This window comes from Homarus americanus, unplaced genomic scaffold (genome assembly GCF_018991925.1).
Source record: "Homarus americanus isolate GMGI-L3 unplaced genomic scaffold, GMGI_Hamer_2.0 scaffold52806, whole genome shotgun sequence".
NCBI classification, from domain to species: domain Eukaryota; kingdom Metazoa; phylum Arthropoda; class Malacostraca; order Decapoda; family Nephropidae; genus Homarus; species Homarus americanus.
The window spans coordinates 9,156,010-9,172,521 of NW_024720773.1; the positions used below are offsets into that span (position 1 = coordinate 9,156,010).

At 46.3% G+C, this 16,512-nt stretch overlaps 1 protein-coding gene across 1 annotated transcript; it reads right to left on the minus strand.

Annotated features, from left to right (window-relative positions):
- Positions 1–6,313: 6,313 nt before the first annotated feature.
- Positions 6,314–10,012, minus strand: LOC121861042. The gene is made up of 2 exons (XM_042358529.1): positions 9,946–10,012; positions 6,314–7,223 (listed from the first exon to the last, which is right to left on the minus strand). The coding sequence occupies exons 1-2, from the start codon at positions 9,955–9,957 to the stop codon at positions 6,381–6,383; spliced, it is 855 nt and encodes a 284-aa protein (XP_042214463.1). The 5' UTR covers positions 9,958–10,012; the 3' UTR covers positions 6,314–6,380.
- Between the last annotated feature and the right edge of the window lie 6,500 nt (positions 10,013–16,512).

Consider the following 16,512-nt stretch of genomic DNA (forward strand, 5'->3'; position numbering starts at 1 on the left):
CTCCTCAAGCACTAGTAGGGCTCCCCAAACACCAGCAGGAATTCCCCCACTAAGCACTCCACTCCTGTAAGCGGAACACATTCACTTTTTACAGCACTTGGGGTTAAGAGTGAGTGTGTGTGTGTGTGTGTGCGCGCGCGCAGGACCCCGCCTTACCTCATAGCTACAAGCATATAACATGTACAGGTATATATCAATTTTGAGCACAGACTTAAGAACTACTAGAACAGGTGGAGGTGGGGTAAGGACCTCTCACCGACCCTTATACCAAAGACTATAAGAACCAGATTGCCAAGTTCTCTCCATTGTATTGTGTGAGGTTACGACACAGCTCTCTATCTAGTTAGCACCTTTTTATGAGTGGTATTTACATAGTTTGTTAAGAATTAAAGAGAGAGCATGGTAAGGTAGTAGGTATTTTTTTTTGTCAATTATGATTTGTTTGTTTACGTCTGATGTTGATGGTAACTTGCTGTGTCTTGAAACGTCAACAAGACAGAGATTCAGATTTTTATTCTTTTGTTTTGAGTTGATATTATGATCGTATGTTGGAATGTTTAGCAATGTTTTTTTTAGGTCCAGGAACATTAAGTCGTCCAATTATTTTACAGGTTGAGTGAATTGTGTACTAACGGGTGAATAAAGCATCTGAGGTGAGAGGGGGGTTGACAAGTGGTTAAAAAACAACACAAAGTTATATAGATTTGGTGGCGTAGTAAACAGGTTTTTGTTGGGTGAATGAGAAGAATTCCAAGCGTCACACGACCTCCTCTACCAGCCACAAAAACCTCGTCCTCAGCCGCGGGTTGTCGAGGTGTGTCCGGTAATGTCAACTTCATTCTGGACCTCCAGCGAGGCGAAGAACTCTCCAGATATTTACGACGTCAACACTACTTGTCGTAAGTGACCCAGTGAACTCGAGCGCGACAAGGATGGTCACCGCGAGAGACATTCCCGAAGACACAAGTCACTAAACTATCCACATGTGGGTAAGGACTTAAAATTCTAAATAAAACATCGGATACCGTAAATGCGCGGAAGACTCACAGGAAGGATAACATCTTGTAAGACAGGTGAGATATGCTAAGCGTACGGGAAACCAGTGAATGATTAAGAGTTAAATGTAGAGCAGACGACGGTGAAGGAGGGGTCCCTCACCACAGCTAGGCAGGGCATTCCCCCACATCCTGTTGAGCCACAAGGTCGCCTGTCCACGCTAGCTTATCTCTTCAGGAAGACTGGCGGGACTGGCTGGCGACCTTGGGTGGGTTGGGGGAAGAGGTGTTGGGTGGGGCGCTGCTGCCTTGTACTACTAAACTGGAGCAAATGGAATTCCTCGCCTCTGACTCAAGTATCTCGTCCGGAGGCTCGATAATGCCAGACCCCGGTCAATACCATCTAATGAATTCTTTCCAGTGACGTTATTGAGTCTTTGTTTACATGTGAATAGGTTGAGAAGCGCTGGACCAGAGTGGGGCAGAGGGTGAGGGATGGGGTGGGAGATGAGCCGACGGGACAATGCACGGGAAGAGCACCTTTACAACGGGCGTGTGAGTGATGGTGTGTTGGGTAATGGAAGGGGGGGGGGTGTAGCCTTTTCTCGAGTGTGGGATGGTTGGTGGTACTGAAGGAGGAAGGGAGAGGCGGAAAAGAACTGATTATAAAGAGAGGGATGAAGGGAAAGAGGAGGAGCTGATGATAATAAGAGTAACAGAACTGCGAGAGAGGGGGAGAATGGTAGCGACTGTACGGCGGGGGTAAAGGAGGCGGTGAGAGGAACATGGGCGGGTGGGTGGGGCGGTGTGCCTTGAATGGTTGTGTGGCGCCAAGGGAAAGGGGTGGCATCGAGTGACCTCTTGCTATACTGCTTCCCCCTTGCCTACACACACACACACACACACACACACACACACACACACACACACACACGCCCTTGCCTTACACCACCAGCTGGCCCTCACATACCTGCTGCCAGTCCCGTACACACCTGCCGCTCGCCCTGGCCAAGGTGAACAATGTGTCTCTCACCACAAAACCAACCACGAAGTAGACAGGACCCGATATTTATGCTCCTCTAAATATTATCATTACGTTGTTGCTCTTATCACCATCCCCAATCATTGAGAACTGCATTAAAGTTATTTCTCTCTCTATTTCCCCACAGGATGACACTTTGCACTTAATACTTTACAAATATTACTTTCTATTATGCTATTACAGTACTATTATTCTAAGAAAGAGATACTGTTAAGGCACTATTCCGGTATTATTATACAGGGGGAATAATTCATTAACCTCAACACGCGATCAGATTATGGACAAGTGGCAACAGGTGATAAGATTGCGTAAGAGTGTAATAGCCTTATATAGACAGGTGAGGAGGGGGTGGGGGAGGGGGGTGTGAGGGGTGGGGGAAATAAGTCTGGTTTTTATGTAGTCTTATTATTGAGCTCAAAATAACCCACCACTGTATCTGTTACTGTTCTTAAGTGCAACACGAACTGAACTGAGAAGGACGTGAACTTAATCCTGGAAAAAAAAGTTCTGAACAAGTTTGTATTATTATTATTATTATTATTATTATTATTATTATTATTATTATTATTATTATGTATTTCATTGTGGATATTAAAATCGTTCTTATATGTGAGTTAATTTTCCATTACTATCGAATAAAAAAATACAGTGTCATCAAAAACCCAGATATCTAATTGGTTGTGTATTGATATCTGGGAAGCCTTTTTTGACGACCCTGTATATGTGGAGCGTTCGTATATACGTTAATTAAACCCCATATGGGAAAAAATACAGAGCGTTCGTGACTGGACTTAAAAGAAAATTCATCATTACTGTAGGAAAATATACTAAAGGCGTTCGTAACTACTAATTCGTAAATGTAACTAAATTCTCACTACTATTAGGGTGAAAAACGGGGAAAAGTATATATATATTATTTTTTGTTTTGGGGGGGGAGGGACTGATCTATATATTTTTTCCCCGACTCGTGTGTATCAAACTCGAGAAATTGTCGGGGGGAAAAAAGTCGTTTATTAGGTTTTTTCTCTCTGTGACCGTTATGTCTTTCTGAATTGAATTGGCTTCACCGTTATGTCTGATGTTTTGAGGGTCTGTTAGGATGATTGTTAATGTCTGATGGTTTGAGGGTCTGTTAGGATGATTGTTAATGTCTGATGTCTGATTGTTAATGTCTGAGGATCTGATTGTTAATGTTTGAGGGTCTTATTGTTAATGTCTGAGGATCTGATTGTTAATGTCTGATGTCTGATTGTTAATGTCTGAGGATCTGATTATTAATGTCTGATGCCTTGAGGGTTAATGTCTGAGGGTCTGACTTACGTTGGTGGCTTGTTGGATTTCAGATGTCTTAAAGGGCTATGTCTGAGACTCACCCACACCATCACCACTCTCACCCACACCATCACCACTCTCACCCACACCATCACCACTCTCACCCACACCATCAAGACTCTCACCCACACCATCACCACTCTCACCCACACCATCACCACTCTCACCCACACCATCACCACTCACCCACACCATCAAGACTCTCACCCACACCATCACCACTCACCCACACCATCACCACTCTCACCCACACCATCAAGACTCCACCCACACCATCACCACTCTCACCACTCTCACCCACACCATCACAGACCCACACCATCAAGACTCTCACCCACACCATCACCACTCACCCACACCATCAAGACTCACCCACACCATCAAGAGACTCTCACCCACACCATCAAGACTCTCACCCACACCATCACCACTCTCACCCACACCATCAAGACTCTCACCCACACCATCAAGACTCTCACCCACACCATCAAGACTCTCACCCACACCATCACCATCACCCACACCATCACCACTCACCCACACCATCACCACTCTCACCCACACCATCAAGACTCTCACCCACCATCACCACTCACCCACACCATCAAGACTCACCCACACCATCACGACTCTCACCCACACCATCACCACTCACCCACACCATCACCACTCACCCACACCATCAAGACTCCACCCACACCATCACCACTCACCCACACCATCACCACTCTCACCCACACCATCAAGACTCTCACCCACACCATCAAGACTCTCACCCACACCATCAAGACTCTCACGCACACCATCACCACTCTCACCCACACCATCAAGACTCTCACGCACACCATCACCACTCTCACCCACACTATAACCCTTTACCACCATCCATGCCATTACTCACATCATCATCCTCGTCACACACACACACACCATACATCCATACACCATACATACTTCACCTTCACCACCAATTTCACCCTCACTCCACCCCTCATGTGCCTCACTTCTCACCTGAGGAGTGAGGGTCGTGCCGTATATTATGCAGGAGGACAAAAACCCGTCAGGGCACAAGGGTAGTGTGGCGGCGAGGGTCGTGTGTAATAGTGGCATTGGCAAGTGGGAGGTGTGGCTAGGGGAGGTGTGGCTGGGGGGGGGGTGTGGCTGGGGGATGGGTGTGGGGTTGACTGGGGGTGTGTGGCTATGGGAGATGTGGCTATGGGGTGGTATGGCTGGGGACAGAAGACTAGAGGATAAGGGGACGCAGAGGATGGAGGGGATTGTGGGCACGTGAAGGCTGAAGGGAGGGGCAGGCTGAAGGGAGGGGCACCTACAGGCTGAGGGAGGTGCAGGCTAGACGGTGTACAAGATAAGGGACATCTTCCTAATTGATGCACAACTTGACCACCGGGGACCCTGCCCAAGTGGGGGACATCCCAGCCCTCGAGGGATTTGAAACACCGGGAGTTATTAAGTGTTTCAGGAACCTCACAGCCCAATTAGGACCCCCCGAACACCCGTAAGACTCCTGTCTGGTAGGATAAGACCTCTGGCTATACCGACGGACTCCCTACATACTCCCAGGACGCTAAGAGTGCCCCACAATGGAGGACCTCGCCCATCCACGTGTCTGGGCCCCTACACTAGTTTTTGCCGGAGCTGGGGCGTCTTGAGTGTTTTACCGCTCATCTGCACCGCCCTACTCGCCCACCAAGGCCGAATATCAAGAGAGTTGTCGGAGGGGATTTTCAGTCTTATACACCAGACCTTGATCGATTGTGAAACCTCTTTAGATAATAGTATTGGTACCTTGCTGTTGTAAATTTCATAGGGAAGGTCGGTGTTGAAGGAAGGAGGGAGAGTGAGAAGGACGTGGTTCACTCTACCTGCAACAATCACGGGTCCAGCACTTTGCAATATAGTCACATTCATAATACCGTCGTAAAGTTGTCTGGTTATTCTGCCTTCTTCGTGTGATAAAGATAATTTCCTTGTTCACAAAAACACGTCTTACACTCCAGTGAAAATTTGTATCTAATTCTTAAACTCCAATTCGTCACTGACCTTATAAGATTCCTCATAATTTGCCTTACGAATTAGTGATGATTTACAGACTTATATTTTTCTTTTTGGTAAACATGGATCATGATTATATGTAAATACAGAGTCGGTCATCGGTAAAGTGTAATTATATTTGTTCATTTGTTTGTTTATGTTTTGATCACTGGTTCTCAGAGAACAGTTGGTGTATTGACACTAATATTACAACCAGGCCGCCGGAGCACTATACTAGCTGCCAGAGCATCCCACTCACCCAGCTGAAAGACACAAGTATTCCTGTCGCTGCGGGAGCTGGCACCTCCTAGGTACCATCTGTTGCTGCTGGAGCTGGCACCTCCTAGGTACCATATGTCGCTGCGGGAGCTGGCACCTCCTAGGTACCATCTGCTGCTGCGGGAGCTGGCACCTCCTAGGTACCATATGTCGCTGCGGGAGCTGGCACCTCCTAGGTACCATCTGCTGCTGCGGAGCTGGCACCTCCTAGGTACCATATGTCGCTGCGGGAGCTGGCACCTCCTAGGTACCATCTGCTGCTGCGGGAGCTGGCACCTCCTAGGTACCATATGTCGCTGCGGGAGCTGGCACCTCCTAGGTACCATCTGCTGCTGCGGGAGCTGGCACCTCCTAGGTACCATCTGCTGCACACCTTAACCTAGTTGGAAACGTCTTGGACTTATTGACACACTCTTTGGAGAGGCTTCCTCCACCTTGGTAACTTGACAAGAGATTAATAATGCAAGCGGTTACTCTCCTTCGTCCATCAAGAGCAACGCGGTTTTGACTACAGAGACTTTTTCAAATCTCTGTGTAAGAATCAGGTAATTTGACTTATTTACACTCCAGAACCCCTCGTAAGCCTCAGTGTTTGGAGAGTGTAGCACCAAGGAAGCCGAGAGGGTCTCCTGGGTATGCATACACACACATACACAGGCAAACAGACACTTGACAGGAGTTTACACAGTCTCCACAGCGCCGTCCTTCGCAGGTTTCTTGTCTAGGAGGCTTGGGTGAGCCTTGTCGTTCCTGAACAAGACCTCTCTGAAGATTGGCTGTGTGGACTGAACGATGCCAGCAGGTATGACCGGTTCACTGCCCATGTCTCTGAGACTCGTCAGAGGTGCCAGTTGTGTCGGGAAGTGTGGCAGGAGGATGTAATTAAGGCTTGAATCGTCGTCTTCCTTTTCTTCTTCAGAGACCCTGGTGCCCGTTGTGGGGCCAAGACCGGCCTGCCGAGTGAAGGAGGGGTAGGAGGGAAAAGGAATAAGACCCAAAAAGGTGGGTCCTGAGCCTTGGCGGATGAAGGGGATCTGGGCTGTATGCTGGCTGGCGAAGCTAAGTGATGTGGGCGCCGTCACAGGGACGGGGATGTGGTCTTGCTCGGTTGTATCAGGGACACGCAGGTGGATAGTGTGAATCAGGAGCGACTGAGGAATTTGAGGAGCATAAACGAAAGGCTGACGCAATACCGGGAAAGCATTTGTGAATGAGGGCTGACGATGGTCCGCGATGACACGTTGAGGAGTATGGACGTCACGGATGGCGAAGAGAGGAGACGGAGGTGACTTTGCCGGACGAAAACCAAAGTTTGAGGATTCTGGGTATAATTCTTGACGTTGTGTGGCGAAGGCCCCGGCGGCAGATATCTCTGACGGTGTGCCGAACTGCTGTGCAGCCCAGGTGGTGGCATACTGCGGGTACACCAGTGGAAGGAAGGGTTCCGGGTCTGCCTCGGCCTCGGCCTCGGCCTCCGCCTCAGCCACAGCCTTCACCGACGCCACCAGGAGCAACACAACCACCTGAGGAAGTATTGTAAAGGATCATTAATAACACAACTGGCCGAGGAAAAGGTGAAGTTATCAGTTGAAGCGACGATAATGTGATAGGCTACAGCTAGATGAGGACGTGATACCACCAGTTGACAATACTAAGTGATAACTACGGCGTCGAGATGAAGGCAATGACGATTTACTACATACCAACAGACACTCATCTTTCACCCCTCCCACCCACCTTGTTTGAGGATACCAGTTTTTCCCAAACTAACGAGCTGTTTATAAGTTTGTCTCCCGTCGCTGTCTCGTAAACGGTCGACGGTAGAGATGGCGGGAAAGTCTCAAAAGAGTCTCTGGGGGAGGAACTGTGTTATCGTATCCCCCAGCCAGGACAAGACCCGCAGTAGATGGCTCCAAACTACCTCATGAAAAAGACCTTGAATATAAACTAAATCCCTATCAGTTTATCCCATACGTTTTGATCTACGATGTATAAATATATATATTTTTTTTTACTCCTCGTTTATATTCTGATGTGAGTTTTATATGATGGTCGGCTATAGAGAGGTGATGGGCTATATACCTTGAATAATACTCGTACTGGGAGGTGACAAATGATTATGGACCATTACTTAAGAGTCTTTTAAAAAACAACTTTCTGTCAACAGTAAACAAGGTTCTTAAGATGTGAGGGAAGACTTCAACTAATGGGTTCTTCACTAAAAGGCGGTAACTTATGGCACATACGGTCTAGATGTTTACAGGTATAAATATACATTGTAGTTACACGTGTGTAGTTAATTAAGGAAACAGACGGACAGACAGAGATATACAGCGACACAGACAGATAGACAGATTCAGTGACAGACAGACAGATATACAGACAGACACAGACACTATCTCACCATCTCAAGGGAAACCAGTTTTTTCCTCCCACACGAACGGGATTTTGTCTCATAGTCCTATATGTTGGTTCAGAGAATTTATTCATTATCACCTTATGAGAACACAAAGATGTAATGTTAATCCTGATTTATGTGTGTGTGTGTGTGTGTGTGTGTGTGTGTGTGTGTTCGTCAGTTAATCAAGAGAGCCATTGAATATTCTAACAGCCAGCCAGCCACCCAGACAGCCAGCCAGCCACCCACCCAGCCAGCCAGCCAGGAGAGTTAAGGTCGTGTTAATGTTGTTTTTCTCCCCATCAGTAAGAACGTGAAGGTCTAGTCCAAGCGTAAACAACCCGTGAAAAAGAGGGAAGTTCAATGCCAGGTAATTGGTGGGCAACCCTGACCACCTGTCTCCACTGTATACTCTTGACACCGAATGTGGCACCTGACAAATGGCACCCCAATGCCTGACACCTGACACTCTTGACTCCGAACATGGCACCCTGACATCTGACACTAGACAAAAAGTAACACCCTGATACCTAAGACCTGACACCTGATATTCCGCAAAATCTAAGACTTAACACGAGACAAACAATGACATCCCGCGACCTAATAACTGACACCTGACACTTTGTAAGAGCTAAGATCAGGCATTTATTAATTCTACGAGTTGAGATATGACACCTGACACCAACATGTAAATTTAACAGCTTGAAGTGACTCTGAGATGTAGCAAATCCTCACACTAAGCACTTGCTGCCACACCCCCTTACTGCCACACTGTCCTCACCACCACACTACCCTCACTTACTGAACTCCGTACATTAACACAGCCTCTGTCACTCATGAGCCATGGTTCTATGTCGTATTGAATATATCTAAATATCTTCACTAACCTAACCCAACACACACACACACACACACACACACACACACACACACACACACGAGAGTTCAAATACATTAGTCATTTTTTATATAGGAAGCAAGAAAGTCTCATCATTATTATATTATAGCATATATTAACCTACGTAACAAGGTTCTGTAAAACACACACACACACACACACACACACACACACACACACACACACACACACACACACACACACACACACACACACACACACACACACACATACTCACACACACACTCAGGTCTTGTTCTACACGAGATAAACAAATCATAATGTTCACGAGTTTCTAATATTTCAACTTCTCTTTCACTTGACTATAGAGAAAAGACCTCGAAGTTCACTGTCTTTTCTGATGTTTATATTTTGTTATGGTTTAGGTCGTGTTGCGTACGTGTGTTATACCTGATATGTTTTGAATGTGGATAATGGTAAACACAGGTGGTGGTGGTGGTAGTGGTGGTGGTAGTGGTGGTGGAAGAGGTGGTGATAGTGGAGGAGGAGGTGGTGTTGGAGGAGGAGGTGGTGGTATTGGAGGAGGAGGCTGGTGTTGAAGAAGGAGGAGGTGGTGGTGGAAGAGGAGGAAAAGGTAACAAGAGTATGGTGTTTCGGGTGGAGGAGGAACCCCCGTTAGGTGAGGTCTTGTCCCTGGCTACACTGACCCCAGCGGGAACTGAGGCATCATCATCACCTTGTTCCTACACTCGCCCGCCGCCCTTACGTCACCCTCGACACACCACACACGTAACACCTTAATATCATATAATGTGTTAAAGATATATCCGTAAACACACAGATATTTAAAACAATAACTCAGTATAAGTCATTTAAAAAAAAACACACTTATGCAAAGAACGTCAGAAATTGCCAAGACTTGAGGAATTGGGGAGGAAAGAGAGGAAAAGGGGGAGAGGGGGAGGGGGACACACCACTAGACACTCACAGGAGTCCACATGTCTGTCGTCACCGTCTGGGCAGCGGGCACTGAACGTGATGAAGGCTTCGGCACCGTATATATACCCAGGCGGGGGCCCCTCCTTCCCCTGCTTATACTACCCTACACGGGGTCTCACACACACACACACACACACACACACACACACACACACCTCGCTATTTCCTTACCTCCCTGCATGTATCGTTGGGGTGCGGTGCTTCAAGGCAAACGCACTCCTTCTGGAACACTTAATTGCCGCTTGTCGTATGATTGTTTATTACGGGAATTTAAATATTGACGACGATAGAGGGTTTAGTTTTTGTCATGCCCCTGTCGTCTGTGAATGCTAGCCATGCCAAGATGGTGAACGAGTGTAAACAAGTAACTTTATGAGTACTACATCGGCTGGGAGTACATTTACGCTTTATCTTTCTCGGGAGTACATGGCTACACCTCTTATCTCCTCTTGTTTACTGTCTCCTCTGTTTACTGTCTCCTCTGTTTACTGTCTCCTCTGTTTACTGTCTCCTCTGTTTACTGTCTCCTCTGTTTACTGTCTCCTCTGTTTACTGTCTCCCCTGTTTACTGTCTCCTCTGTTTACTGTCTCCTCTGTTTACTGTCTCCTCTGTTTACTGTCTCCTCTGTTTACTGTCTCCTCTGTTTACTGTCTCCTCTGTTTACTGTCTCCTCTGTTTACTGTCTCCTCTGTTTACTGTCTCCTCTGTTTACTGTCTCCTCTGTTTACTGTCTCCTCTGTTTACTGTCTCCTCTGTTTACTGTCTCCTCTGTTTACTGTCTCCTCTGTTTACTGTCTCCTCTGTTTACTGTCTCCTCCGTTTACTGTCTCCTCTGTTTACTGTCTCCTCTGTTTACTGTCTCCTCTGTTTACTGTCTCCTCCGTTTACTGTCTCCCCTGTTGCTGTCTCCTCTGTTTACTGTCTCCTCTGTTTACTGTCTCCTCTGTTTACTGTCTCCTCTGTTTACTGTCTCCCTCTGTTTACTGTCTCCTCTGTTACTGTCTCCTCTGTTTACTGTCTCCTCTGTTTCCTGTATCTCCTCTGTTTACTGTCTCCCTCTGTTTACTGTCTCCTCTGTTTACTGTCTCCTCTGTTTACTGTCTCCTCCGTTTTACTGTCTCCCTCTGTTTACTGTCTCCCCTGTTTTACTGTCTCCCTGTTTACTGTCTCCTCTGTTTTCTGTCTCCTCTGTTTACTGTCTCCTCATTTTACTGTCTCTCTGTTTCCTGTCTCCTCTGTTTACTGTCTCCCTCTGTTTACTGTCTCACTCTGTTTACTGTCTCCTCTGTTTACTGTCTCCTCTGTTTACTGTCTCCCTCTGTTACTGTCTCCTCTGTTTCCTGTCTCCTCTGTTTACTGTCTTCTCTGTTTACTGTCTCCTCTGTTTACTGTCTCTCTGTTTACTGTCTCCTCCGTTCTGTCTCCCTCTGTTTACTGTCTCCCTGTTTACTGTCTCCTCTGTTTACTGTCTCCTCTGTTTTCTGTCTCCTCTGTTTACTGTCTCCTCTGTTTTACTGTCTCCTCTGTTTCCTGTCTCTCTGTTTACTGTCTCCTCTGTTTACTGTCTCCTCTGTTTACTGTCTCCCTCTGTTTACTGTCTCCTCCGTTTACTCTCCTCCTGTTTACTGTCTCCCCCTGTTTTACTGTCTCCCCTGTTTACACTGTCTCCTCTGTTTTCTGTCTCCTCCTGTTTACTGTCTCCTCTGTTTACTGTCTCCTCTGTTTCCTGTCTCCTCTGTTACTGTCTCCTCTGTTTACTGTCTCCTCATTTACTGTCTCCTCTGTTTACTGTCTCCTCTGCTTACTGTCTCCTCTGTTTACTGTCTCCTCTGCTTACTGTCTCCTCTGTTTACTGTCTCCTCTGTTTTTCTGTCTCCTCTCTATTATTTGCTTATCTTTGATCTCCTTTTTTCCCTTAATTCTCTTTCCCGAGATTATTTTCCCATATATTTGTCCTTCATTTAAGGTAATTGTGTGTGTTTTAGCCCGTTACACAACAACAACAACAACAACAACAACAAACATGACCAAATGCCCCCAAAAAAAGAATCACAATTAACTTTAAAATCACCTCATAAATTAAGCAAAATGCAATAAAATTCTTAATTGTTAAAAAAAATAGACGTTATAGCAAAATATACTACAGGGTCATGCAAAAAAAAAAAAAGATACCCGGATTTTTAGATGCATCAGAATTATAACGGACATAATTTTTTTTTCATCATCACCCTGTAATTTTATCGTTTCATCTTAATTGGTGTAAATCTGCCCGAAATAGTGTTAAGAATATACCTGTACGTGTTTTGTTTGTGTTTTTTTATGACCTTTGACCCCATAAAATCCTTAAACAGGTCAAAGGGAGAAATAAATTAGAAGACTTACCTGGGCGTGGTGGAATAAGGTGCAGGTTAATTGGCCCTTAATGAAAGGAAGAGAGAGAGAGAGGGGGAGGGAGGGAGGAAACGGAAAACAGTGAGTGTGAGAGAAGAAATAAAGATAGAAAGAAGAAATGAAGACAAAGAAACAGAGAGAATAGAACTAAAGAACAACTGAGAGAGAAAGATTGTGTGGGTGAGTGGAGTGGGGGATTGTGTGGGTGAGTGGAGTGGGGGATTGTGTGGGTCAGGAGTGGGGGATTGTGTGGGTGAGGGTGGGGGATGTGTGGGTGAGGTGGGGGGAGTTGTGTGGGTCAGGGTGGGGGATTGTGTGGGTGAGTGGGTGGGGGATTGTGTGGGTGAGGGAGTGGGGGATTGTGGGTCAGGGTGGGGATTGTGTGTGGGTGGAGAGTGGAGTGGGGGGGATTGTGTGGGTGAGGTGGGGGATTGTGTGGGTGAGGAGTGGGGGATTGTGTGGGTGAGGAGTGGGGGATTGTGTGGGTGAGGAGTGGGGGATTGTGTGGGTGAGTGGAGTGAAGGAAGGAGGGTGAGAGGGAGGGTAAACAAGGGTGATAGTGTTGTGGACTCGGGGGCTGAGAGTGTTGAGAGCTGAGAACACATCACACTCGGGGTCCTAGACGTTCCTTTCCTGGTGGTCTTGGTGAGAGTAGACGCCCCCAGGTGACCCTCAAACCTCATTCTCAGATTTCCCCATGTTTTATTTTTTTTTCCTGTCTGTCTGTCTGTCTATGTCTCTGTTCTTTTTGTCTGTCTGTTTGTGTCTCTTCTTTTTGTCTGTCTGTCTCTGTCTGTTTATCTGTTCTTTTAGTTTGTCTTTCTGTTCTTTTTGTCTGTCTGTCTGTGTATCTGTTTTGCCTGTCTGTGTCTATCTGTCTGTCTGTTTCTCTCTCTCTCTCTCTCTCTCTCTCTCTCTCTCTCTCTCTCTCTCTCTCTCTCTCTCTCTCTCTCTGTGTGCATTTCTGTCGGTCTGTCGCTCGAACTTAGAGATGAGAAGAGTCCTCAGCGTAATTTCGACACCATTTTAGCTGTTTTTCCTGCGGTGGTCAAGTGGTTACAGTACTCACCTCCTGTCCTATTGGTCGATGGTATTATCCCAGGGTGTATTTACTCCCCGTCTACCCAGCTGTAAACAAATACAGCACCTCACTGTACATTTTAGGGAAGTGAAGGCAGAGTAGTCATGTGTAGTACCGGCTATGCTACCCCCCCCACACCCCTCCTTGTGTACTGAAGGCTTTGTAAACACTGGCCTTCATATCTATAGGGACACACTATCACTCTCATCTATGTGAGGTTTGATAAGGCAGATAAGGTGTATGGGCGTGTATGTTTACTTAAGGGGGAAATGATAACACGAGATTCCTATGTGAGTTTCTTGGATAGATATAAGGACCGTGTAAAGTTTCCCGTAAAATAAGTAACGATAAGATAATAACACTGAAATAAGTACCGTGTAAAATGAGTAACGCTTCATAACGATGTGAAATAAGTACCGTGTAAAGTTAATGACCTGTAAAATGAGTAACTCTTTAGATTATAACACTGTGAATAAGTAACACAATAAATTAAAATGTACTAGCGGATGTAAACACTGCACCTCGAGCCGTTACCATGGCAGGGTGGATAGCTTAACTAGTGAGGCTGTTACTGTGAGTTAATATGTAGTTACCCCTGACGACTGTCTTTTGTCTCTCTCTCTCTCTCTCTCTCTCTCTCTCTCTCTCTCTCTCTCTCTCTCTCTCTCTCTCTCTCTCTCTCTCTCTCTCTCTCTCTCCATCTAGCCTTCAGCCTCGTGACCTCTGACCTATTGAGTTAAATATTGTTGGCGAGTGGGAAGGAAGACCGGCTGAGAGAGATTTAAATACACGAGAGATAGTGATCCTGTTCTGACGGTGAGAGACAGACAGACAGGTTGATAGGCAGAGACAGACAGGTTAGTAGAATGAGAGACGAGACAGGCAGACAGACATATATAGGCAGGCACACTGATCGGCAAATTGACAGACAGACAGATCGACAGACATACATGCAGATTGATAGACAGAAAGAGACCTCCACCTCCCTCCTAGCTCCCAGCACCACCTCCTGCCTCTTAACTCCCAGCACCTCCTCCTAGTTCCCAGCACCTCCCCCTCTCTCCTAACTCCCAGCACCACCTCCTCCCTCCTAGCTCCCAGCACCTTCACCTCCCTTCTAACTCCCGGCACTATCTCCTTCACCCAGTTCCCAGCAGCACCACCTCCTTCCTAGCTCCCAGCACCACCTCCTAGTTCTGGTTTTCCCTCAGCACTCTTAATCTTCCGGGTGTGTGAACTCCAAGACCTGCTTCTAGCGTGCGTCACCAATATACCACAGTTTTTGTTGTTTGTTTGTTTGTTTGTTTGTTTGACCGACCCTGCCTTCCCGGATGAGGCTTAAGAATGTATGATTATTTCCTTGCGTACTGGGATGCTTGCTTGCTTCCGTGGCTGTGTGTGTGTGTGTGTGTGTGTGTGTGTGTGTGTGTGTGTGTGTGAGGGATATTTTTATCTGCCTTTCATGTGGTTCAATTAAGAGACTAATACTCCCCCCACCCCCCACCCCCTTCCCTCCCTCTCTCACCTCAAACACACCTGTTGTACTGTCTACCGGAGGAATAGTTAAGCATACAGCCTACGTGCGGATAAGACAAGAGATATTCAAGGTGACAAACGAACAAACATCGTGCTTGAGGTGACTAGAATCTCTCTATGGTATATATGTACAGTCTCCCTTCACTTGTGCGTTTACAGGGGCTTGTCACATAAACATCCCACAAATCATTACATTGAGATATTTGTTTTAATATTGTTTTTACTTTGATTCAATACTTTGTTTACTGTTGTGAGTTTCCTTCTGTCAAATATAAACAAACACAGGGTTGCCACACTGCACCAAACCTGACGAGCCCCTGTAAACGCGCTAGTGAAGGGGATTACATACGACAATAACAAGAGAGGTGGTACTGTTTGGAGTTTGGTGACGTGTGTGTGTGTGTGTGTGTGTGTGTGTGTGTGTGTGTGTGTGTGTGTGCTGAAGTGAGATGATGTGTTTGTGTTTTTTATGCTCTTTTTCTCTCTGTCTCTTTCCCTCTCTCTTTTCCTTTCCTTCTTTCATTTCTTTTCTCCTTTTAATTTGTTTGTCCCCCTCCTATCTCTCTCAACCTTTCTTCCTTTGTATCTCTTTTTTGTCTGTTTCTTTCTTTCTTTCTTTCTTTTTTCTTTTCGTAGGTACCGCTGCTGGCTGGACATAGGGGAATGTCCAGGCCCTCAGGCAGGAGATAAAAGTTGTATCCACTCGCCCACCGCTTGCCTTCAGTGACGTAAGAGTGTGCGGTATAAGAGTTTAAGGTGCGGTCTAAAAGTATAAGGTGCGGTATGAGTATAAGTTGCTGCATGAGTATAAGGTGCGGCATGAGTATAAGGTGCGGCATGAGTATAAGGTGCGGCATGAGTATAAGGTGCGGTATGAGTATAAGGTGCTGCATGAGTATAAGGTGCGGTATGAGTATAAGGTGCAGTATGAGTATAAGTGGCTGCATGAGCATAAGGTGCGGTATGAGTATAAGGTGCTGCATGAGTATAAGTTGCTGCATGAGTAGAAGGTGCGGCATGAGTATAAGGTGCGGCATGAGTATAAGGTGCGGTATGAGTATAAGGTGCGGCATGAGTATAAGGTGCTGCATGAGTATAAGTTGCTGCATGGTAGAAGGTGCGGTATGAGTATAAGGTGCTGCATGAGTATAAGGTGCTGCATGAGTAGAAGGTGCGGCATGAGTATATAAGGTGCTGCATGGTATAAAGTTGCTGCATGAGTAGAAGGTGCGGCATGAGTATAGGTGCAGCATGAGTATAAGGTGCATGGAGTAGAAGGTGGCATGAGTATAAGGTGCTGCATGAGTATAGTTGCTGCATGAGTAGAGATTGCGGTATGAGTATAAGGTGCGGCATGGTATAAGGTGCTGCATGGGTAGAAGGTGCAGCATGGTATAAGGGTGCTGCATGGTATAAGTTGCTGCATGAGTAGAAGGTGCGGTATAAGAGTTTAAGGTGCGGTCTAAAAGTATAAGGTGCGGTATGAGTATAAGTTGCTGCATGAGTATAAGGTGCGGCATGAGTATAAGGTGCGGCATGAGTATAAG